Genomic DNA, 24,742 nt, shown 5'->3' on the forward strand with positions numbered 1-24,742 from the left:
CGAGCCCCGCGCCCGCCCCGCGCCCGCCGCCAGCCCGCTCGCTCGCTCGTCAGCTCTGCCGCCGCTGCCGCTCTAGCACTGGCGGAGACACAGAGACACACAGACTCTGAGAGCAGTTTTCGTGCAACTCAAAATTAGCGCGGGCAGGTTTAACATCGATAATCGGCTGCGAAATGATCCCGGCAGCCGGGGGCACAGCCTCGGCCCCGTCGCCCTCGGTTTATACAGCTAACAAAAGAAACCAGGACCTGTCTCCAAATAGCCATCTTAGGCTTCAAGGCTAGGCAGAAGCTGTAGGCCTCAAAAAAGGGCCTATGGAGATGGATAGATCTGGGAGAGGGATCGGAATCGGCCCCGGCCCCGGCCCCCCCAGAACCCGCGGACGTCTCTGTCCGGAACAGTATTGATCCTTTTGAACTTTTTTTTTTTTTTTTAAGTGTAAACGGACCGCGTTGAGATTTAAAAGGGGGCGACAGAGGGACTTGCGATTGGTTATTGTCCGGGCTTCAAAAACAAAACAAACCCACCAAACCCCCCCAAACAAAACAAGTGCTGTTAAATACAGGGCTCTCGGGTGAAAAGATAGTGATTCCAGCAGCTCTTGCTTAGTAACTCGTACGGATCGATCCGAAATACCTCCTGATGCCTGAGATATCTCCACATCTCTGTAGAATGGGTATTTATTCCCTAGTTAGGATAGGGTTTTCTTGGATTGTGCACTTTCAGACAAGTGTGCCTGTGTTTTTAACAGGTTTCTGAGAAGAATCAGTGGGGAGAAATTGTTGAAGAGTTCAACTTTCCCAGAAGTTGTTCAAACGCTGCCTTTGCTTTAAAACAGTATTACTTGCGGTGAGTAGTAGTGACTCTTCCACAGTATTTGGAAATTAGGGACTTAATGGGACTTGGGGGAAGACTGCTCTTTTAGCACAAACAACAAACAAAAACAAAACCATGCACACAGTACAGTTGAAATTAGTTACCTATTAATTTCAATCTGAGAAACATTAAATATAAACACAGAGAGATTGTAGGAAGGTGAAAGTTTTCCTCTCTTATTTTAGGATTGTTGATATTTTTCATACAAAATCTTTACAGGTGACACCCCACTCCATCTTGGTAAACATTCTTTTGTGACATTGTTATTGATTGCTATATCCTTGGAGGGGCAGAAAGGTGATGTTTAGTAAAAGAGTTGAGACAGTTAATGAAACTTTGTATCTCTTGAGAATGTTTTTCTTTGTTTTAGAAACTCCTTTACCTTTTTATGACTTTCAGAATTTTCAAAGTGAAACCTGTGCAGTACTATGTCATTGAGTAGTCTTTAAGTATGATGTTTCTGTAGAACATTAGTACCCTGGGTGACCAGGGTGGTTTTAAAAATAACTTTTCATTGATTTTTGAGTGAATTAAAAAATATTGGAGATGTTTATATCTTTTAGAAAATTTGGGGTGCTTGAAACAATACTATGATTTATATATTCTCTTATTCTCCTTTTATGTATGGTACTGTGGGTTAAAGTGCCAGACTGCAGAGTCTTGAACTGTGCAAGGTTGGTAGTTCAAGCTCACCAGCTGCTCCTTGAAAACCCTATACAGGGTCGCTATGGGTCGGAATCGACTCAGTGGCACTTAACAACAACAATATGATAAAGTATATATCATACTCGGTATGTGGTAAAGTTTCGAGAATATATTTTGTAATTTTTCTTGTAGCTTTTTTCCTAGGGATATTTTCACATTGTAATTTATAATGAGATCGCCTTTTATTTTTAATGTTCCACCACCCATTTGTTGTTGTTGTTATATGCCGTGGACGACTCATAGCGACCCTGCACAAGGTTTCCAAGGCTGTAAATCTTTACGGGAGCAGAACGCCTCATCTTTCTCCCGCAGGACAGCTGGTAGTTTCGAACTGTTCATCTTGCGGTTCACAGCCCGATTCACCACCCATATGGAATCCTTAATTTTTGGTTGTTATTTAAAACTAAAAGAATATTCTTGTGTTTATTGCTTTTTAATACTGGTGTTACAGCATGGCCTTCTCTACTATACTGTGATTTCCACACAATTTGAATTTTGCATTTACTGTTGCTCAAAATGCAGTTATTCTGTGTCATGTTCAGCATTCTGAAATAGGAAATGCAGTAATTGCACAGGTGCACTTTCTATTGGCTAGCTTAGATTGACTTCAGGCTTGAAGCTAGAGTTCTCATAACTTTGTGGAGTAGTTACTGAGTTACACAGGAGCATGGAAATTTTAAATTTGGTTTATTGCTGTCTATTTTTACTATGAGAGCATGTATGTTAGAGTATGTTTAGATAAAGAGCTAAATTAGAAACAAATTGAAAAGTTAATCTCTCAAACTCTGAATTTAGCAATGGAGTACAAAGTATACAATTTTATATTTGTAGTGGTATCCACAGGCTCATTCCACTGTAATTTACAATATTGAAAGGAATACTGCTAAATTAATGTTTTGTCTTTGCACAGTTTAACCATTAGGTTGATAGTTATTGGATTGATTAATTGATTAAAAGTGTGATATATAAAAGGTACTACAGGATACATAAGATTAATGAAATGCATATTTTTCAGAAGTGTTTATTATGCTCATGCTAGCAGGATTTTTAGCACAATGCATTAAATGTGTAGCCTTCTAATTTTTTTTTTAAAAGTTAATCATAAATATTGTTTTCCCACTTAAATTTTTATCTGGAAGTGTATCATGCATTCATTATGATTATAGGCTCTGTTTTGAGGTATATAATTTCAAGGTTGTTTGCAGCTATTTACATTGTCCTCAGATCAGTTTGGGCTTTTTTGCTCTGATTAGAAGCTGCTTTTTGAACTATGTCTTTAACTAAACTTGTTTTTCCTCCATATGTCACTCTCCAGGTTTGTTTTTGTACAGTTGTAGCTAGGCTACTAGGAAAAAAGTTGAAGCATTTGTTTTGGAAAATAAAACCATGTGAAGATTTGCATGGCTTGTAAAGAAATACAAAGGAATATGCTGGTCAAAAATTGGGTGCTAGCAATCTTGAAAGAAATTTTCCCTAGTGGTATAATATTGCACAGAGAACATGTATTATGCTGAGTTTTACACCTCCCTCTGAAAAATCTTAGCTGGCAGACAGGATGACAAGCTCTAACAGCAATTCTGTTACTTAACCAGTGTGCCTCTTCATAGTAAGAAATAGTAATCAAGTGACTTTGTAAGTTACCTCTTGGCTTCTTCAAATTGAATATCATAGTTTCTGATGAGCCAGATAATGCAGTGTGCTTCATAAGTCACAGGTGGAATTTTTTTTTTTTTTAATGTTAGCTGCTTTTTCATTTGACCTATTGAAGATTATTATTAGTATTAGAAAATATGCTACTTCTCATTAACTCTACAAGTCTAATATTTGCTCACATCCCCCTGTAATTTTACTATTAAATTTCATGGCTAGTATTTTATGATACATTCATAGTATCCTAGACACTGAAATAAGGAATTTCAAACTAATATGTTGGACGTGTAAATATGTTAACATTTTTGTGTTTGTTTTCATATAAATACAAACAAGGCCATTAAATATAGAGAGCTGAGTTTAGTCGTCTGCCTCAAGTTAGCTTGATTATATGAAGACAATTGTTTACTCATTTATAAACTGTCTACAAAAATTTCTTAAGTCCTAAAATGATTCTTTGTTTTAATGTATGTGCTACCAGATAACGTGTACAATCACCTATGATATGTATACATTATTTTCATTGAGTCTCTCTCTTGGCATGTATATATAGCGCAATGTGTTCCACAAATGTTGATTACTCGGACATCCCTCTAAGTATTTTGTAGATGGAGAATTTAAAAGTGCAAAAACATTAAGTGACTTTTGGGGGCATTCATTAATTGAACAAAAAATTGTGTCCATGACATGTGTTCACTAATATTTAATAAGTCTATTATGAATTCAGTTTGTCAGTCACAAATGGTTACATTTATGCCTAAGTACATCTGTGCCCATTATGTTGCATATATACTCATTGGATTTTATCTTTTTATGTTTTGAAGTTCAGATAGAGGATAATTGTTGTTATTATTTTAGTCAACTCTAAGGCTTGGTATGAAGACCTAGGGAAATACTTCAAATATTTACCTGAAGACTTTTTGACTAGTACCAATAGTGTAGCTATAATTGAGGTTAGCTTGATGCTTCCATTGTAAAACTTGATGTTTTGTAAAGGAGGTGACATGAACATTTAAAAAGTTATTTTATGAAACTATTACTTGTGTTCTGACACTGACACTTATAATTCTAATTTTTTTTTTTTTTTTTCCCAATGTACCAACCTTTAGGTTGAGGGCAATGGTGATTCTGTGTTAGAATTCTAGCCTTCTATGTGGTAGACCCAGGTTCAATCCCCAGCCAATGCACTGCAGGTACAGCCAGTTACCACTCATTTGTCAGTGCAGGTTTGCGTGTTGCAGTTACGCTGAACAAGTTTCAGTGGAACTCTGGACTAACACAGTCCAGGAAGAAAGGCCTGGCAAATATTAGACAGTGAAAACCCTATGTGTCACAATGTACTGATCCTGTTGTGTATGGGTGGTGGTGGTGGTAGGAGAGTCGAGTGTATGTGGGTCAGCAGACTAGATAACAATAACATTTAGAGTAATGTGAAGTTTTATTGTCATTGCCACTCATCATAGTAAATTTTCTTTTTTTTTTTTTAATTTTTAATTTTTAAAATTTTAACTAATACACTTTTTCAGAGCAGTTTTACAGAAAAATTGAGTTGACACTACAGGTAGTTTCTATATATTCTCTTTCTCTCCTCCCCAGCTCAACTGAAAACCGATTGCCCTGGAGTAATTCTAACCCTTGGCAACCCAGTGTCTATCAGAGAAGAACCTCTGGAGGACTTTCAGTAGCTGATTTTTCTGAAGTAGATTGCTTTTTGTTTTCTGATGCAGTTTCTCCTGTCATTATTATCTTGAATTATACAATTTCAATTGCATTATGAATTTATTTATTTTTCTCAGTGGATTAAAAGCAGACTAACCAACCCCAAGTCAGTTTCTTTGAAGTTGATTTCAATTTATGGTGACCGTGTGTCTCAGAGTAGAACTGTACTCCATAACGTTTTCTGTGGCTGTCATCTTTTGGCAGTGGGTTGTCAGACCTTTCTTCAGTGGTGCCTTTAGGTGGGTGGATTTGAACTGTACTTGAATATATACCAATTTTGTTATTCTAGTCTCCATATAATTTTTATTTTCCTTTCTTGAACAGGAGAACAATTTGTGTTGTGTTGAGCAATTCACAAATTCGATGTCTTTATTTATTATAATTTCTGAAAGTTAACATTTAGTAATCCACAACAGACTTTCTGGTAAAATAACATCTATGTGGTAGACAAAAATGTGACTCTGTAGGATAAGCAGTGGTTCAAATTCACTTAAGTACCGTTGAGTCGGTTCCAACCCACCAACCCTATAGAGGGTTTTTCAGGGAGTGGCTGGAAAGTTTGAACTGCCGACCTTTTGGTTCTAACTGATGTTGCAGTCCGGTGCTTTTCCCACCCACAGTGGTATAATAGGACTCCTAATGAGGAGCTCTGGTATCGTAGTGGTTAAAAGTTGGGCTGCTAACCTCAAGGTCATCAGTTCAAAACTACCAGTTCCATGGAAAGATGAGGCTTTCTGCTCCTGTAAAGACTTACAGCTTCAGAAACCCTATGCAGGGTTGCTATGAGTCGCAACTGACTCCACAGCACACCACTACCACCAGTATATAGTCAGTTAAATGGAATGAATATTCTCATAAGTTCTGTAATTTTTATCCACCACACAGATGTTATTTTAAGAGACAGTCTTTTATGAATTACTAGAGGTTAGCTTTCAGAAATTATAATAAATAAGTAAATAAAGATGTTAAATTTGTGAATTGCTCAACAGAACAAGAGATTGTTCTGTTCAAAAAAGGAAAATAAAAATGATATGGAGAATAGAACAATTGTATCTAAGTAAATTATTCATACATATATTTTAAGTTTACAAACTACCCTTTCCTTTTGAACAAAACCAATTTTTATGCCTTCTGATATTCTGTTACATTTTAAAGGGCATGCAAGCTTTTTAACAAGAAGAATAGAAAGTGGAGACAGTTGAAGAAAGACTGCTCAAAGCTCAGCTAGGTTAAGTTAACTCCTACAAACTCTGTTTTGGTTATCCATACAAAACAGCTTAATGGCCGCCAAATAGAATTAATTTAATATTAATTCTTTCTAAGACATAAAATTATAAATTTCACTAATGGTACAAACTAAACGCTATAACTTGCAAATATGTTTAAATACTTTTGCATTAAGAATTTTTACCTTAGCTGTTAAGTAAAAATGTCTATTTATGAATAAGAGCATTCCTTTATAATCCTGTTATTTCCTCTGTTGTGGATTCGGTATTTTCATAGTTGTGAAATCTACTTTAACTTCTTTGATAGATAAGTATGTCATTTAATGAATCTATCACATTTCCAAATGGAATGAAGTTGGAAATTGGGAAAGGAAAAAATACAATGTTTTAATTCCTTGAATTTTAGAAGTGGTAGGTAAATCATTTATAGTTTTCATTATTATTCTGTGATGGTTACTTATTGGGCATTTTCCAAAGTGGTATTTATAGAACATCCTAAGGTTTAATGGTAAAATGGAACTTATCTGACTGAGGAATACGGGGCATATGGGTCAGGGAAGGGTCAAGGGAGGGAGGATTCTTTTTCTCTGTTTTTATTTGCCATCACTACATTCTTTGGTATTTAGGATCATTGAGAGTAGAAGTTCCCAGTTTAAGCTGTATGAAGTACTAATTTTCTAACATTTCCTTGAGAAAAGGCAACACTACTTAGAGCAGTAAAACTGAACTTGGATTACTTGATTGCAGGACTTCTTAGAGACTTTATTTTATTAATGTGCATTGTGGATCTCTAGAAAATTTATGGAAACATTGTTTTCGTTCCCTGCCTTATTGAAATACTGTTGGGTAACTCTGAGAAAAGAAAAAAAAAGTAAGTTAAGAAACATTTTAAGTAGATAAAACAATGGGAAAAATGAGTTGAGAGGTAGTAATATTTTCTTTATATATATATATATATATATATATATGTAAAATACAGGTTTAAGTAATTTTAAATTAGAGTTATTAGTTATATAACCTTATAGGTGTGCAGAATTACATTGGTAATACTTGGAAAATGATTGTTCAGAGAGGGGATTTTCATTGTCAGGAAAAGAAGGTTAAGGGTTATTGCAGTTCAAGTGTTGGAGAAAAGGAGTTGAATTTGTAATCTTTGAAAAGGTCTAGTTGGTCCAGAATTAGGGAAAATGTCATTGTAGATGCATAATGATATTTTTCTTACTCTTATAAAGTGATACAGGACAAATGACAAAATATACAAGCACATGAGTTTTTAAGTTTCAGGCAGTGGTTCATTTGTTAGCATGATATTCCTCACAACAGTAGAAATTGCAGTCAATTTTATTTGATTCGTTTAGTCTGTACAAGACAGTATTCTTCCTTTCATTTACGATTCTTGAGTCAGCAGCTCTCAGAAGGCTAGTAACTCTTTCTCCCTGTTGCCTATAATTCTAACTAGATGTTTCTATTTTAACAGATTATTTGTATTAAATTTTTTGTTTTTTAAATATGTCTAAAAGTCTGTCTAGAGAATTGTGGCAGAATCATTTATCAGATTATTTTGTAGAATTGTTAAGTGGTGTTGAGTCAGTTTCAACTCAGTGACCCTGTATAGGGTTTCTGAGAAGGGGCTGGTAGGTTTGAACCTCCCACCTTGCAGTTAGCAGTCCAGTTCTTATCCTTCAGCACCACACCAAAACTTCTGTTTTGTAGAATAATCATTGCTTTTGTTGAAATATGATGATGTTGTTGTTGTTAAGTATCGTGGAGTCGGTTCTTGTTTATAGTGACCCTGCACAGGGTTTCCAAAGCTGTAAACCTGTACGGGAGCAGAAACCTTCATCTTTCTCCCGCAGAGCGGCTGTCCGTCATTTCTATAACTTTAAAAACTGAGACGTTCTATGGATTTTGATTATAGGGCAAAATTGTTTTGTTTAAGGACCAGACTTACTGGAGTTTTTTTTTGTTTTTTTTTTTTAAGCAAAGATGTTAGGATTAAAGATTATTTTACAGATAGAAATAATATTTTTATAAAAAGCAAAAATACTGGCTTTTAAATTTAAGACAACTGTAAATAATGTGGTTAGTTTAGTTATCTATAGAATTAAAAGATAGGGGAATAGATTATGTTTATTCAAAAGTGCACAAAAAATACATATATACGTATATATATGTACAGTGGTGTTCATTTAGGAAATAAAACTTTTGGGGCACCTGGAATAGAGATAGTTTAGAGCAAATTGTTACCCTCAGTGTCTTAGTTTGCTAGTGCTGTCATAGCACAAATCACCACATGTGGACGTCTTTAAAGAACAGCAATTTATATTCTCACAGGTCAGGAGGCTAGAAATTTGAATTTAGGGAATGCCATTGGAGGTTCTTACTTGTCTGTTTCAGCTTCTAGTAATTTCAACAATCCTTGGCATTTCTTGACTTGTAGATAATCATCACATGGCTTCTTTCATCTCCTTCCACGTGACTCTGATCTAACGAACTTTTTATTATTCATAAGTTATTGGGCTTAGTGATTAGACTTTAAGATTTATTAACATAAAAAAAGAAAAGCATTATTTCCAAACAGTCATATGCAGGTGTTGTTAAGTTCTGTGTAGTCAGTTCCAACTCATAGCGACTCTGTATACACAGGTATAAAACCAGGTATTTAACACATATTTTCATGTGTTAATCCATAACAGTAGTTTCCTGGTCATTTGTGGATTTCATTAAGCTTTCTAAAAATTGTATTTTTAAAATTAAGTCAAACATTTTTCTGTTTCAAAACAGTTAACGAAATTTTACTTGTGTTTAGATATTTTTTGCATATTCATTATGTTGTAAATAGGGTTAATTCATTTCTCTAAGATATGTTTTTATACCCTGTTAGCTAAGTAAATTTCAATAACTTGTAACTGCAGTATTCTAGGTGATATCTAGGATTAGTTATCACATTCTGAATTGTCCAAAAATGACAGTCCATAGTCCATTAATATCTAAGTGAGTGTTTGCAAGACTCCACCCTTCTTACTGAAACAGAATTTTGTGGTAGGACCACAGGAAGAATCTAGTTTTTGTTGTTGTTTGGCTGTTTTATTAGTGTCTTAATAGTTCCTTTGTCTTCTTCCCTCCATGTCATTGATTTATCAGAAGTAAAGGGTCACTTTTCCATTAAAATGCCTCTCATTCTGGATTTGGTTGATTACTTCCTTGAAATGAACTCAAGGGCAACTAACAACAATCACAATGCCCATTAACTTGTTCCTTGAGAACGAATAGATGTAAATGTTGATGGCATTTCGTGGTGGTGGTGGTTATGTGCCATGGAATTGGTTCCAACTCATAGCGATCCAGCTGCATAATGTTTCTGAGGCTGTAGATCTTTATGGGAGCAGCAAGTCTCATCTTTCTCCTATGGAATGACTAGTAGTTTTGAACTGCTGAGCTTGAGGTTAGCAGCCGGACTCGTAACCACTACGCTACCAGAGCAACTTTGATGGCATTTAGATTCAGTTCTTTAAAGCATAGCTAATTGGTAGTGCTGTACATTTCATTCTTTCATGAGGCTTATATGCCTTGTGAAGTGCTGTTGAGTTGGTTCTGACTCACAGTGATCCTATATAGGGGTTTCTCAGGAGCAGTTGGTGGATTTGAACTGCTTATCTTGTGCTTAGTTGTTGTTAAGTGCCATAGAATCGGTTCTGACCCATAGCAACCCTGCATAGGATTTCCGAGGAGCAGCTGGTGAGCTTGAACCACTGACTTTGCTTATGGTTCAAACTGACTTTGCAGTTCAGCACATTAACCTACAGTGCCACACCAAGACTCCATATCTTGTGGTTACTGGTGGTGGTGATGTTCTGTAGAGTCAGAACCGACTCATAGGACCCTGTAAATTTCCGAGGCTGTAAATCTTTACAGGAGCAGAAAGCCTCATCTTTCTCCCATGAAACAGCTGGTAATTTCTAACCATGTGGTTAGTAGTCTAGTATTTATCCTACAGTGCCACGCTATCTTTTTGTTGTTATGTGCTGTCAAGTCAGTTCCGACTCATAGTGACCTTGTATAGGGTTTCCAAGGAGCAGTTGGTGGAATTGAATCGCCAACCTTGTGGTTAGCAGTCCAGTGCTTATCCTACAGCGCTATACTAGGACTCCATATAATGCCTTTTTGTTAAGTAGTGTCGAGTCAGTTTTGACACATAGTAACCCTATATAGGGTTTCCAAGGAGAGTGACTGGCAAGTTTGAACCGCCAGCCTAGCTGTTAAAAACAACCTTGTAGTCTAGTGCATTAGCCTGCAGTGCCATACCAGGACTGTTGCTTTTTAGTGATAATAAGATTGATTGGTGATTTCAGGTATTAATAATCTGAAAATTTATATTTTTAAAAAGAGTACCCAGGTGATTTTTAAGTACACTAAGTGTGAGAACAGCTGATCCAAGTATTGTAATGAAACCAATTTAGCTGATGATATAACTGGTTTAACTTGGCATCAGTATGCTGGCAAGGACTACATCAAGAACAAAACCTCTATGTGACATCTGGTCTAGGGGCACCTGCTCAAGCTGCACCTGTTAGAGTCTGGGCACACCCTAGACTTTGTGGGTTCCAGAGGAGTTAACAAGGGCTCCACTTCAGTTAAAGAAAATAAAATGGTAAACGAACCACAATTCTAACTCATCATAACTGTATTTACTGAATTTGTATGAAATTAATTTAAAATAAGTTTTTCTTCAGTTATTCCTAATTAGAGAATTTTCTTAATGCATGCATTTTTTTCTGTTTAGGATTTTATTATATTCTTCCTCAGAAGAAGAATACCATTTGTTTTATTTGAAATATTGAGGTTTTGGCTGTCCCAGTACTACTTACAGGAGTTAATTTGTATACACTTTTATTGAAAAAATTATAGTACTAGAAATAGTTTGTTTTGTTGAATGCACTTTAACCTTTCTTTTCCAGAGCACTGTCTTATGTAAGATTTTATTTTTATCATTTTAAATTTTAGAATTATTATTATTTTTAGGAAAAATAAATCTTAGTGAAAAACGATTTACACCACTCAAGCTTTTTTCTTCCTGGGCATATGGGCAACTTCTTTTTAAAGATAGGCTGTAGATTATATCCAATTCCTAATCTTAAGTGTAAATAAGCCTAATTGCTAGTCAGAAAAGTATGCTTTACTTATTTTCAGATTCTGTATTCCCACCTCCCAACTCCCCATTGCCTTCGTTGATGATAAACCTGCTTTACATTTTATAAAGCATTATCTTATACATAACCTCCATTATCCGTTGTTGCTAAATGACTTCAGGTGTATTCTGTGTTCCAGGTATGTTCAGCTTTTATTTTTAATCAATGAATGATTTTTTTTTTCATTACCATATAATGAAACTAAAGTATAATGTTGCTTTTTATGAAATAGAATTGTTATAAGATTTTATAATAATCTGTTGTTTGGGTATATTTCTTATGGCAAACTATAGCAAATATCTATTATTCTGGTGTTGCTTTTTGTGTTCGTACTGTTAGACTTGGTAAATTAGTGTCCAGTGGTCAGTGGATGTGTGTATAAAGATTGTGTTTATTACATATTTAGATCATAAGCATATTTTACAGTGAAGTATTTTAGGGTAAAATTTTAGTTCGTACCTCTCCTAACCCAGTGATGATATTTTAATAAATGTTAATATGAGTGTACATGAAGTCAGTAGAATATTCTTCTGTTAAATTGAGAAAAACTGTAAGTGAGGACCTTATACAGAAAATACTTAGCTTGTGTACTTCAGAGATAGGCTTAATTTTAATTTGTTGGTAATAATACTCACGGCCATCACATTGTCCATTAATGGATAAAGTGAAAATTTCAATTTACTTGAACTGGGACCAGACTACTTAGTATTTCATAAACAGTAGTTAGAACTTTAGCTGACTGTACCTCCAAGTAGTTGGGTCTCTCAACACTGGTAAAGTGTTGGTTTGGCATAATCTTAATTATTAGTTTGTTTACATCATTAAAGTCGCACTTCTGAAGTCTTTCCAGGAAGCCCACATTGCCAATGCATAATTCTGTTCAATTTAGAGTGAACCTATCTAAACTAACCTGTCTAAAATGTTTTCTTTCATTACCATGTTTTTTCTTTAAAAATTGTTACATTTTTTGCTATCGGTTGATCTGTGAACTCTTGTGTAGCCAGTCTTATTTATAGCAACTAATTCTGGCATGGCGCTGTAGGATAAGCACTGGACTGCTAACCACAAGGTCGACTGTTCAGACCCACCAGCCACTCAGAAACTAAGATTCAGAACTGAGTTGACAGTATTTAATAACAGCAACAATCAACCAGTCAGTTGTTAATATTTTGTCACTTTTACACTTTTATAGTTTTATTTTTATATGTGATGGTTTCTGTGTATGTATACATTCACACATTATTGGTATATTATTACTGTAGTAGAATCATTAAGAGAAAGTTACAGGTACCATTTCCTTTTACTCCTAAATTTAGTATATGGCACTTAAGAACAAGGATATTGTCTTACATGATCACAGTACAATTACCAAATTCAGAAAACGTAACACAAATGCAGTTGTGTTACCTAAAATACAGACCTTATTAAAATTTTTCCAGTTGTCTCAAAGATGTCTTCTTGTGTGTGTGTGTGTGTGTGTGTGTGTGAATTTGAGTGATAGTTTACATGGGAGAGCATCAGCTTTACACTCATCCTGTCATATTTCATATCATTGCAATGACTACAATCCTGTCCATGCATCATCATTAAATAGCATTTGCTTCTATTTCCTCTGGTTTTTTTGGGATGTATACTGAAGCACTCAGGAATATATAATCGTTCCAAACAACCAAAGAGCATACTCTGCAATACCTTGCAAGCCTCTCTCCCTCCCCACCTGCCGTCAGCACACAGCTCCTGTCCCTCCGTAAGTCTAGCTAGCGTCCCCAGTCGTTCCATTTCTCCACGTCATTGTCTTTGCCTCCATCTCTGGTGTCACTGTTTCTCTGGATAGGGTCCCACACTCCCATCCTCTTCTCCCTTGATGGTCCCAGGGTCCTTCACTCCTGGGCTGCAAGATGAACCACTCCTCTCCTTTAGTTACAAAACATCTACCTTTACATTTGCAACTATCCCAGTCAGTCCTAGTAACAGTTATTCACTATTAAACCACAAGAATCTTATCCCCTGTCCTTTAGACAGGTTGAAAATCACTCACTGGAGATTCTACCTTCCCCTGCACACTCTGAAACTAAACTCCCTCTTGGAAACTTGTAAGCCAGTCACTTCGTGCCTCTATAGTTCCCCATTTTAGGTAGCCGATGTCTTAAGTTAAAGTACTACATCCATAAATATAGGTCAAGTACATCAGATTGTAGCGGATTAGACTTTTTTTCCTCTTCTTCCTCTAGTCGAGTTCTGATCATCCAGACATTGAAAAATGGGTACATCTACAAGTATGGGCATGCAAGTATGCATCTCCCCTCACTTCCTATCCGCTGGATCCTTCATTCTCCACTCTAGCCCTCTGTGACTATGTCCCTCTTCATGGACTGAGGTCCCTAGGTCTCACTATACTGCTGGCCAGACCAGGTCTCGTTCCAGGTTGACGGGAGTCTATTGAACGGGGTTGGACTCAGCCCACATCTTCATTGCTGCTTTTCCCCCACTTCCCCTCATCAGCAGACCACCATGGTCGCTAGCAGGGTTACATGCCTGCTCGTGTATTCCCTCAAAGATGACTTTTATGGCAGTCTTACATGCCCCTTACCTAACTCAAATAGAATTGTGGACCTTGTGTTGCGTTAGTTGTCACATTTCTTCAGCCTTTTTGTTTCTTCAATGATAATTTGCCTATTTTGAATAGTATGTGCCAGATGTACAATAGAATTTGGATTTGTCTTGATGTGTTTTCAGGATTAGACTCGGGGTAGATAGTTTTGGCAGGAGATGCATGATGTCACTTCATCCCATTATTGGTGATTTTAATTTTGGTTGAGATGGTATCTTCAAAGCTTCTCCCTTGTAAAATAACCATTTTCCCATTGTAACTAAATAATCTGCGGTAACACACTTGAAGACTGTGTGAATACCTTGTTCACCATCAAACTTTTACCCAAGAGTTGTTATGTCTATTGATGATTCCTGCCTGAATCAGTTATTATGACGGGTGTAAAATGTTTATTTTTAAATTCTGTCCTTTCTTTTCCACTTATTAGTTGACCATCTATAGTAAGGAAAAATTTTTCATGCTTGTTTATTTATTAGATTACTATTTCAGTCAAGAAATCAAATGACGTATTGCATTAGGCAAATCTGCTGCACAAGACCTTTTTAAAGTGTTGAAAAGCAAAAATGTCAGCTTGAGGACTACGGTGTGCCTGACCCAAGCTATGGTATTTTCAATAACCTCATATGCATGCGAAAGTTGGACAGTGAACAAGGAAGACCATAGAAGAATTGATGCATTTGAATTATGGTGTTGGAGGAGAATATTGAAAGTGCTGTGGGCTGCCAAAAGAACCAACAGATCTGTATTGGAAGAAGTGCAGCCAGTGTGCTCCTTGGAGGCCACGATGGCTGAACTTCTTCTCTGATACTTCAGACATATTGTCAGGAGGAACCGGTTGCTAGAGAAGGATACCATGTTTGGTAATGTGGAGGGTCAGAGAAAAAGAGGAAGACCCCCAGTGAGATGGATTGGCAAAGTAGCAGCATCAGTGGGCTTTAGTGTGACAACAATAGTGAGGTTGGCCCAGGATCTAGCAGTGTTTTGTTCTGCTGTGTATAAGGTCACTATGAGTTGGTACCAATGGCACCTAACAACAACATTTTATACAATGAGATACAATCGTTGCTGTTACACATTTTGCTGCTCAAATTGTCCCAGATTTGTCCTTTCAAATGCTGTCTCTTGTTTTCCTTTAAGATATTTTCATCCTTTTTGAGATCTTCCTGCAATCTACCCAGTAAAATCTCAAGGTCAACCTGTATTTTGCCTACACAGCCCTAGTATTTGCTATTTTTCCGAGGAGTCCTGATTTTTCTTGTGGAATGGTATTTAGAAACCAAGATTTGGGTAGTAGATGTGCTGATTGCTATTGGCATATAATTGCTTCCAGGCTGTTTCAAATAAAAAAGCTAGGAAATAGATTTAGATAAATACATATTTTGAAAACCATGAGACTATACTGACACCTCTAAATATAGTCCATACCATCGTTTCTTTCTTTTTCCACTCCATGTATCTCCTTGTTCCCACAGTGAGTTCCCAACAGTAGTATATTTGTTTCCTCAATTCTGCTATATGCATGGAATAGTTTTAGAATTGCCATACCCATGCTACCTCCTACAAACAAACAACAAACCTACCAGGTGAAGTTAAAGATTTGTTTGTATACATGGCATATAAAGTATTCTGAAAATTCAGTGCTTGTCACCCCTCCCCACCTGTGTTTGCTATTCATTTGAATACGAGAGTCATATTTTTAAATTTATATTAATTTTTATTTTCCTCATTTCTTGTTCATTTAATTTTTATGAGTATATAAAATAGTAAGATTTTTTAATTGAAATTTTTAGAAGTATACTGAGGAGTTACTCCATTCCATATGTTTTCTACCCCATTCCCATCTATTCTCTATTAGAAACTGTTTTCCTTAGTTTTTAAAACTGTATTTATTTTTGTAAAAATTAGCATACATGTATACTTACCACACACACACTCTTCTATTTGTTTAATTGAAAACATACTTTTTTGGTACTTTGCCCTTTTTTTCTTTTTTAGCTAATTATAGCTTTGGTAGCGTAGTGGTTACAAATCGGGCTGCGAACCGCAAGATCAGCAGTTCGAAACTACCAGCTGCTCCGCGGGAGAAAGATGAGGCGTTCTGCTCCCGTAAAGATTTACAGCCTCAGAAACCCTTTCAGGGTTGCTATGGGTCGAAACTGACTTGACGGCACTTAACAACAACAACAACATTGAAAATTACTTTAAATCAGTTCATAGAGATTAATCCTATTCCCTTTTTTCACAGTTACATATTCTTTTTTCACAGTTGCATGAATGTGTTCTAGTTTATTCAACTAGTTCCCTATATAACGGTGCTTAGTTATTTACATTATTTTACAATTGCAAATAATGTCTTAGTGAGTAATTTTTTACAAACCTAATTAACTTTATGCAAACTTATTTAAAATTTTTGGAGATAAGTCTTCAGAATAAATTACTAAAGAGGTGATAGACCCAATAGTCAAAGACTAAATGTATATATCACTTTTTTTCCTTCGGGTAATTTTTTTTTCATAAGTTGTGGTTTGTTGTTGTTGTTATGTGCTGTCGAGTCGGTTCCGACCCATAGCGACCCTGCACAGGGTTTCCGAGGGTGTAAATCTTTACGGGAGTAGAATGCCTCATCTTTCTCCCGCGGAGCAGCTGGTAGTTTCGAACCGCTGACCTTAAGGTTCGCAGCCCGATTCGTAACCACTACGCTACCAGAGTAGGTGAAAATTTATAGAGCAAATTAGTTTTTCATTTAGCAGTATATATACATTTTGTTTTGTAGCATTGCTTGTAATTCCCATAATGTAAAGGAGCTTTGGTAGCGTAGTGGTTACGAATCTGGCTGCTATCTTCAGGGTCAGCAGTTCAAAACTGCCAGCTGTTCCGCGGGAGAAAGATGAGGTTTTCTGTTCCACGGGAGGAAGATTTACAGCCTCAGAAACCCTGTACAGGGTCGCTATGAGTCAGAACCGACTCCACGGCACATAACAACAACAACAAACAGCACTCTTCCCACTTCTTCCTTGGGTTCACTGTTTCCATTTTCCCTTTTCTGCCTTTTGAGCTTTGTTTTTGGACAAATGCTGCCCTTTTGATCTCATTTGGTTGATTGTTTTGAGAAGTGCATTCCTCAGGGGTGATGTTGTTCACTTTATAGGTATGTCTGTCGTTTGGCTGAAAGGTAATCCCTAGAGCTGTGTTTACCTGTTCTTTATTGACTATGCGAAGGCTTTCAATTATGTGGATCATGACAAGCTATAGACAACATTGAGAAGTATGAGTATTCCAGAACACTTAATTGTACTTCTGAGAAATCTGTACCTGGACCAAGAGGCAGTTGTTCGAACAGAACATGGGAACACTGAATGTTTTAAAATTGGGAAAGGTGTGCGACAGGGTTGTGCTCTTTCACCATCCTTGTTCAATATGTATGCTGAGCAAATAATACGAGAAGCTGGGTTCTATGAAGGAAAACGTGGCATCAGGATTGGAGGGAGACTTATTAACAACCTGAGATAGGTTGTTAATGAGATGATACAACAACCTTGCTTGCTGAAAGTGAAGAGGACTTAAAATATTTACTGATGAAGATTAAAGAGCACAGCCTTATGTATGGATTACAACTCAATGTAGAGAAAACAGAAATCCTCACCACTGGACCAATAAACAGCATTCTTATCAATGGAGAAGAGATTGAGGTTGTCAAGGACTTCATTCTTCTTGGATCAACTATCAACACTCGCAGAAGCAGCAGTCAGGAGATCAGACGACGTATTGCATTGGGCAAATCTGCTGCACAGGAACTTTTTAAAGTACTGAAGAGCAGTGATGTCAGCTTGGAGGACTAAGGTACGCCTGACCCAAGCCATGGTATTTTCAAAAACCTCATATGGATGCGAAAGCTGGACAGTGAATAAGGAAGAGCATAGAAGAATTGATGCCTTTGAGTTGTGGTGTTGGAGGAGAATACTGAAAGTGCCATGGACTGCCAAAAGAACCAATAGATCTGTTTTGGAAGAAGTACAACCAGAGTGCTCCTTGGAGGCCAAGATGGCTAAGCTTCGTCTCTCATACTTTGGACACATTGTCCGGAGAGAACAGTCGCTGGAGAAGGATGTCATACTGGGTAAGGTGGAGGGTCAGAGAAAAAGAGAAAGACCCCCAACGAGATGGATTGGCCAGGTGACATCATTGATGGCGTCATGTGTGGCGGCGGTAGTGAGGTTGGCCCAGGATCGGACATTGTTTCGTTCTGCTGTGCATGGGGTCGCTATGAGTCAGTTCTGACTTGATGGCACTTGACAACAACAACAAGGGCCATAGTCTTGGGGTTCTACCAGTCTCTTTCAGACCAATAAGTCTGCTCTTTTTTATAATTTTGGATTTTGTTCTACATTGTTTTTCCTCCCACTTTGGCCATGACCTTCCTTCTATTGTGATCCCAGTCAGAGTAGATGGTAGTGGTAGTGTGGCACCATCTAGTTCCTCTGATCTCTTGGTAGAGGAGGCTGTGGTTTTTGTGGTCCCTTAGTCATTTCGACTAATTGTTTCTTTGTGTCTCTGATTTTCTACACTCTTTTTTGCTCCCGATGGGAAGAAACCAATAGTTATATATCTTAGATGGTCACTCTTAAGACCCCAATCTTTAGAATGTAGAAAACTGTCTTTGTGCCTGTTTTACCAATTGACCTTGCAGGACCTATGGTCCTAAACCCCAAGCCCAGTGTCTCAAGGTATTTTGTTATAGTTCGTGTGTTGTTAAATGCCATTGAGTATATCCAACTCAATAAAAACACTGTATAGAGTTTCCAAGGAATGGCAGGTAGGTTTGGACTGCTGATCTTGTGGTTAGCAGTCCATTGCTTATTCTGCAGCACCACACCAGGATTCCATTTGTAGCTTTGTTAAATATTATCAAATTCCGCTTTGTAAGAGAAAACCGTATTGCTTTTCCTCAATAGTATATGAATGTGTCTATTCCCCATAGTCTTTCCATGTGTTTGTAAAGCTTTTTAAGTTTTACAAATGTGAGAGGTGACAAATAGTATCTTACTGTTACTTAATTTATTTATTTATGTTGTTGAGTCGGTTCCAACTCATAGCTACCCTGTATAGGGTTTCTGAGGAGAGTCGATCTTGTGGTTAGCAGTCCAGTGTTTATCCTGAAGCAGTACACCAGGGTTGTCAGGAGTTGGGACCGGATGGCATACAGTAGCAGCAATATCATTCCCGTCTCATAGTTCTTTTTTTAAACAGGGTTTTTTCTTGAGTATTCTTTTATATTTGTTTTTCCAGTTGATACTTTAATAGCGATTTATTTACAGAAAAAAAATGCTTGTTGGTTTCTTTATGGATATTGTATTAAATTTCTAAATTACGTTAAGAGAGCTGACATCTTGATGACTTTGAGTTATCCTGTTCAAAAACAAGGAGTGTGTATCTCTCAAGTGTTTCCTTAGATTTTGAATATTTCTTGTTAAGTTTACTCTTAATTATATTTTTTGTTCCTATTATAAGTGTGGTTTTTTTCTTCCATTGTATTTTCTAGTTGTTTGTTATGAAAGCTATTTTTATATATGTGTGTAATTTGTTAGCTTACTGAATTATTTTACTACTTGTATTAGTTTTGTTAATCAATTTTTTAAAATCAGCCAGATGTATTTGTATTAGTATGTCATCTGCAAATAGTGATGGTGGTGGTAGTTATGTGCCATGGAGTCGATTCTGACTCATAGCGACCCTGTACAGGGTTTCCTAGGCTGTAAATCTTTACGGGAGCAGAAAGCCTCATCTTTTTCCTGTGGAACAGCTGGTAGTTTTGAACTGCTGATCTTAAGGTTCGCAGCTTAATTCGTAACCACTATGCTTTGCATCTATGTGCTTCTGATTTTTTTTCTTTTGTCTAATTGCATTGACTAATACCTTTTATTATTTTCTTTTGTCAAATTATATTGACCAATACTTCCATATAGTACCTCCATACAAGGAAAGCTTTGGGGAAGAGTGGGCATCCTTTCATTGGCTTGACATTGACTTTAGTTCGCTGCCTCTAGCAGTTTCTCACTGAGATACTACCTACTATATTTTCATAACGTAATATCTTAACTCCCTATGTTTTACTAAGTTTAACTATAATCTGTATAGCAGAATTCCTTTGTCCCATTATTGAATAAGCAGTATTGTCAGACTTTGAAGTCAGATTTACTTATAGCCTTCATGTTTTATATAATAGAGTTTGTTGTTAAGAGCTGTAGAGTTGGTTCCAAGTCATAGCGACCCTGTATAGGGTTTCTGAGGAGCAGGTAGTGGATTTGAACTACTGACCTTACAGTTAGAAATACAGTGCTTATCCTGTAGCACCTCACCAGTAGACTTTGGTTCATGTCTTTTGTTTATTTTAAATAGTCTATTGTTGTTTTAAAAATAGTCTATTATTTGTATGAACTCCTGGTGTGGTGCTGTAGGCTAAGCACTGGACTGAAAATCAAAAGGTTTAAACCCACCAGGTACTCCTCGGAAACCCTATAGAGGGTTGCTATGAGTCGGATTTCTTGCTTCTGCCACAAATTCCCCCATCTGTAAGCCTTCCAACCTTCCAAACATTCCTTTATATGTGTTTCAGAGTTCTGGGACCATCCCCTGAGCATGCTTGGTTGGGTATTCTGTGTTGTTGTTGGCGGAGCTCTTTACTACATGTCCACCTGATCCGCCATCTTGTTTGTTCTCCGGAACATTGCTCTTTTTATAACCCAAACTCTATAAACAGTTGTGTGGAGTTGATTTCAACTCATGGCAGTGACCCATTGTGTCAGATTAGAACTCCACATAGGATTTTCATTGTGATTACCTTTCCAAAGTAGATCACCAGATCTTTCTTGCAAGTTGCCTATGGATGAATATGAATCCCCAAGCTTTCAGTTAGTTATCGAGTGGTTCACCGTTTGTGCCACCATACTGGAAATTTAGGTTTCTTAAGATAGTGAAAAGCATGTAACTAGCTGCAATTGATTTGGGTTACTAAATCTATGAATTCATACCAGCATCCTTCTTAGAACTAGAAGGGATTTTAAGAAGATGGTCTAGTTCCCTGCTTTCTGGTAGGCTAGATATTATTTTACTGAAAAGGCAACTCAGGACTATATAAAGTTAATTGATTTGTTTAAGATCACTGTCACTGAATGATGGAAAGGAAAAGTAGAAGCCAGTTCAGAGCTGCCTTTATTGTAGTAGCCATTTGGTTCGGTTTTAAAAGAGCATTACTTTTAGAAGGTTGTCAGAGATTTCTTAGCTACTTTAAAATGTGACTTTGACTTTTACATTAAGTTGATTCTACTGACTTATACCATCTGTGAAACCTAGGTATTAAATTGTTGGACAGTAGAGGTGATAAATTTTGCATTTGGTTTATTATTTGTACCCATAATTGTATTCTTTCCCCCTTTTTTCCAAAGGATTGTGTTTATAAGACCAGTATGATTGGAGAACCTACAGCAAAACATATGACTGTCACTGGGAAAGTCACTTTTACTACAGATATTTTATTTAATTTTAAATTCTTTACTTCAGAAACTTTAAATTTACACATTTGATAAAGCTGGGCGTTAATTAGTGGCTATCGTTGTTTTCATAACCCAGAGACACTAAAGTTTTCAGTCTGGTACATTTATTTTTTAGATGGAGACCTCTGCTGGAAATATGAGGCAATAGATTACACATTATAAAATATCAAGAAAAAGTGTTGGTAGGGAGATTGATGTAAAGAATGAGGTGTATATAAAGTAACCTAAAGTTTTATAGGAAGCATGGTGGCTCTGTAGGATTGGGCTAACCACACAAGGTCAGCGGTGTGAGCCTACCAGCTGCTTCTCAGGAGAAAGATGAAACTATCTGCGCCTACAAAATTTGACAGTCTCAGAAGCCCTTATACAGAGTCACTATGAGTTGGAACCAACTCGATGACACTTAATAGCACCAACAAAAAGTCTTTATGAAAGACTCCTTTTTATTACATTTTAAATAATAGTGCATTTTTGTTTATGATATAATAAGTTTTTTAAAAGGAGAGTACCAAATTTATTCTTTTGATTTTTAGATGCTAGCATTTTTTGCCACTTACCAAGCACTGTAGTTAGTGGTTTACATAATTTCTTCTTCCTTCAACAATAATATGTATTGTTATTGTGCCCATGTTATAGATAAGAAAACAGGACAAAGATTTTTTAAGAACCTTGCCCAAGGTCACATAGCTAGTGAGCTCAGGAGTTATGTGAGTCTGGGCCATCTGGCTCTAGAAAAAGCATACTATATGGTCTTCACACAAGTGTACATGTTTTTAACTTTTTTTTTTTTTTTTTTGGGTAAAGTATGGGAGGGCTTCAAAGTAGTTCATGGGAAAATTGCCATTTTCTTTTAATTCAAATTTTTCATGAACTTTCTGAAGCGCTCTCATATATGAAGACAAACTCCCTCATATTTAAAGGTAATAAAAATGATGAAGATTGGATTGTCTGTGGGATTATGACTTTTTATTTTAAACATCCTTTTATATTGTGTTTTTTTGGTAATAAAATTTGTGTACTGCAGGATAATGCACTGTATCACAAGGTCTATTTGAACCACAGGATCGGTGGGTCAAACTCACCAGCCATTCCTCGGAAACCCTTTACAGGGTCAATATGAGTTGGAACCAGCTCGATGGCACTTAACAATAATGACAACAATAAGTGTACTTTACAGTATACATTATATATACTTTATATACACACACACAGACACAGAACATCCACAAATATTTATTTTATTGGGGTTTCACAAGAACTCTACAATGCCTTTAAGTAACATTGCTGATAAGTATTGGTGTCAAGTGTGGAGCTTAGTTTTATGAACTATAAAATTCACTGCTCTTATTTTCCTATTAATGAGGTCTTGGGGTCAAACATTTTTTTTAATGTTTATGTAATTTCTGAATTTCCTTACTCAGTATCTGACATAGTTGATTTGAGCCAGGATCCTCTGCCAGTGCAGTTTTCTATGAACCTCAGTTGGGCATGGTGAGCCCCTTAGCAAATGGGAAATCTGATCTTGGAAATGCTGAAAGAATTGAAAATTTATTAAAGTAGTCATGGAATTAATGATAGAACATCCCACTAGTCTGGCCCTAAACAACCTTTTCTTGTGTGGTTTTATGAATCAAGCACCAAGAATCAGTTCTATGATAAATGTGATATTTTATATAGCACTTTTTTTTGTACACTGTTGTTGTTGTTGTTGTTGTTAAGTGCCACCGAGTCAGTTTTGACCCATAGCAACCCTGTATAGGATTTCCAAGAAGCATCTGGTGAGCTTGAACCACAGACCTTGTAGTTCAAATGACTTTGCAGTCTCGTGCATTAACCCACAGTGCCACACAGTACTGCTAACTCTGTATTTCACTTTATGTAATCTATGGTAAAGGTTATGATATAATCTACTACATAGATTTGATCCATAGTAATGTTGACTTTCTTTTAAACGGGCATATAAAGATCTAATTACTTTTTTTTTTTTAATGATACTAGAAATGTTAAGTCAGTGAGGCATTTTGGGAGTTAGGAATGTTCATTATCATCAATAACTGAAAACATTTATTGAGCATTTACTATTTGCTAGGTACTGTATTCAACCTGTATAATTCTAATCCTTGAAACCATCCTATTAGATTGATGTCAGTGGAACCATTTTATAGAAAACCAAGATTGAAGGAAGCTAAGTAATTTGGAAAGGTCATACAACTACAAAGTTTGGGGGTTGGAATTTGATTCAGGTCTCTTGTCTTCAGAGATGAAGCTTTGAACCTCTGTGAACAATATTATTGGCCTTTATTCATTCAGTCTTTCATTGAATAATGGTTCATCACTTGTTATGTACTAGGCATTATTCTATGCAATGAATATATGAGGGAGCTTCAAAAATTGTGGAAAAGTGGAATTAAATGTAATGGAATTTTTCTTGAATTTTTGAAGACCCCTCACAGATAATGAAAACAGAGAAAAATCTCTTCCTATAGAGGCTAGGGAAAGGAGACAGGTAGCAAATAAGTAAAACAGAATGTATTAAATAATAAATACAAGGAGAAAAAGAAGCTAATAAAAGATTATTTGAGGATGGTGGACTGTTACATGCTTATGTAGCGTGGACAAGAAAAACCTTTGCAAGTGGGTGACATGTTACTAAAATCTGAAGGAGCAGAAGCAAAACAGGTGGATAAGAATGAACAGCAAGAAAGCTTGCCTGGTGTGTTCATTGAACAGTAAAGTGGCCAAAGAGGCTATAGTTAGTGATAGAGGAAGAGATGAGGAGGAAAATTCTAGATCAGAGAGATAAGAGAGAGCAAGTACAGGATGTTTTAAGGCCTCTGTAAGGTCTCTGTCTTTGACAAAAGTTAAATTTTCTGAGTTTCTCCTAATTTAGACACAGCAAAAAACACAGAAAGATCTGAAGTGTCATCATTTGGATCTTTCTGAATTTTTTTTGCTGTGCCTAAATTAGAAGCCCTGGTGGTGTAGTAGGTTATGCATTGGGTTGCTAATCACAAGGTCAGCAATTCAAAACACCAGCCACTCTGCATAGAAAAACGAGGCTTTCTGCTACTGTAAAGATTTATTGCCTTGGAAACTCTATACAGGGTTGCTATCGGGCAGAACTGACTAGACTACACACAGCAGAAGCAAGGAGACTTACTAAAGGATTAATAAAATAATCTAGGTGAAAGATAATGAAATGGTGCTTTGTACCAA

General features: G+C 36.5%; 1 protein-coding gene across 1 annotated transcript in view; it reads left to right on the top strand.

The window, feature by feature from the left end:
• The window catches only part of ARID2 (AT rich interactive domain 2 (ARID, RFX-like)), a 254,138-nt gene that overhangs the window by 634 nt on the left and 228,762 nt on the right, over positions 1-24,742 (top strand). The window contains exon 3 of the mRNA XM_006865323.1: positions 752-849. Within this exon, the coding sequence (XP_006865385.1) occupies positions 752-849 (98 nt within the window). The remainder of the gene's footprint in view (positions 1-751; positions 850-24,742) is intronic.

This window comes from Chrysochloris asiatica, unplaced genomic scaffold (assembly GCF_000296735.1).
Source record: "Chrysochloris asiatica unplaced genomic scaffold, ChrAsi1.0 scaffold00077, whole genome shotgun sequence".
Taxonomy (NCBI): domain Eukaryota; kingdom Metazoa; phylum Chordata; class Mammalia; order Afrosoricida; family Chrysochloridae; genus Chrysochloris; species Chrysochloris asiatica.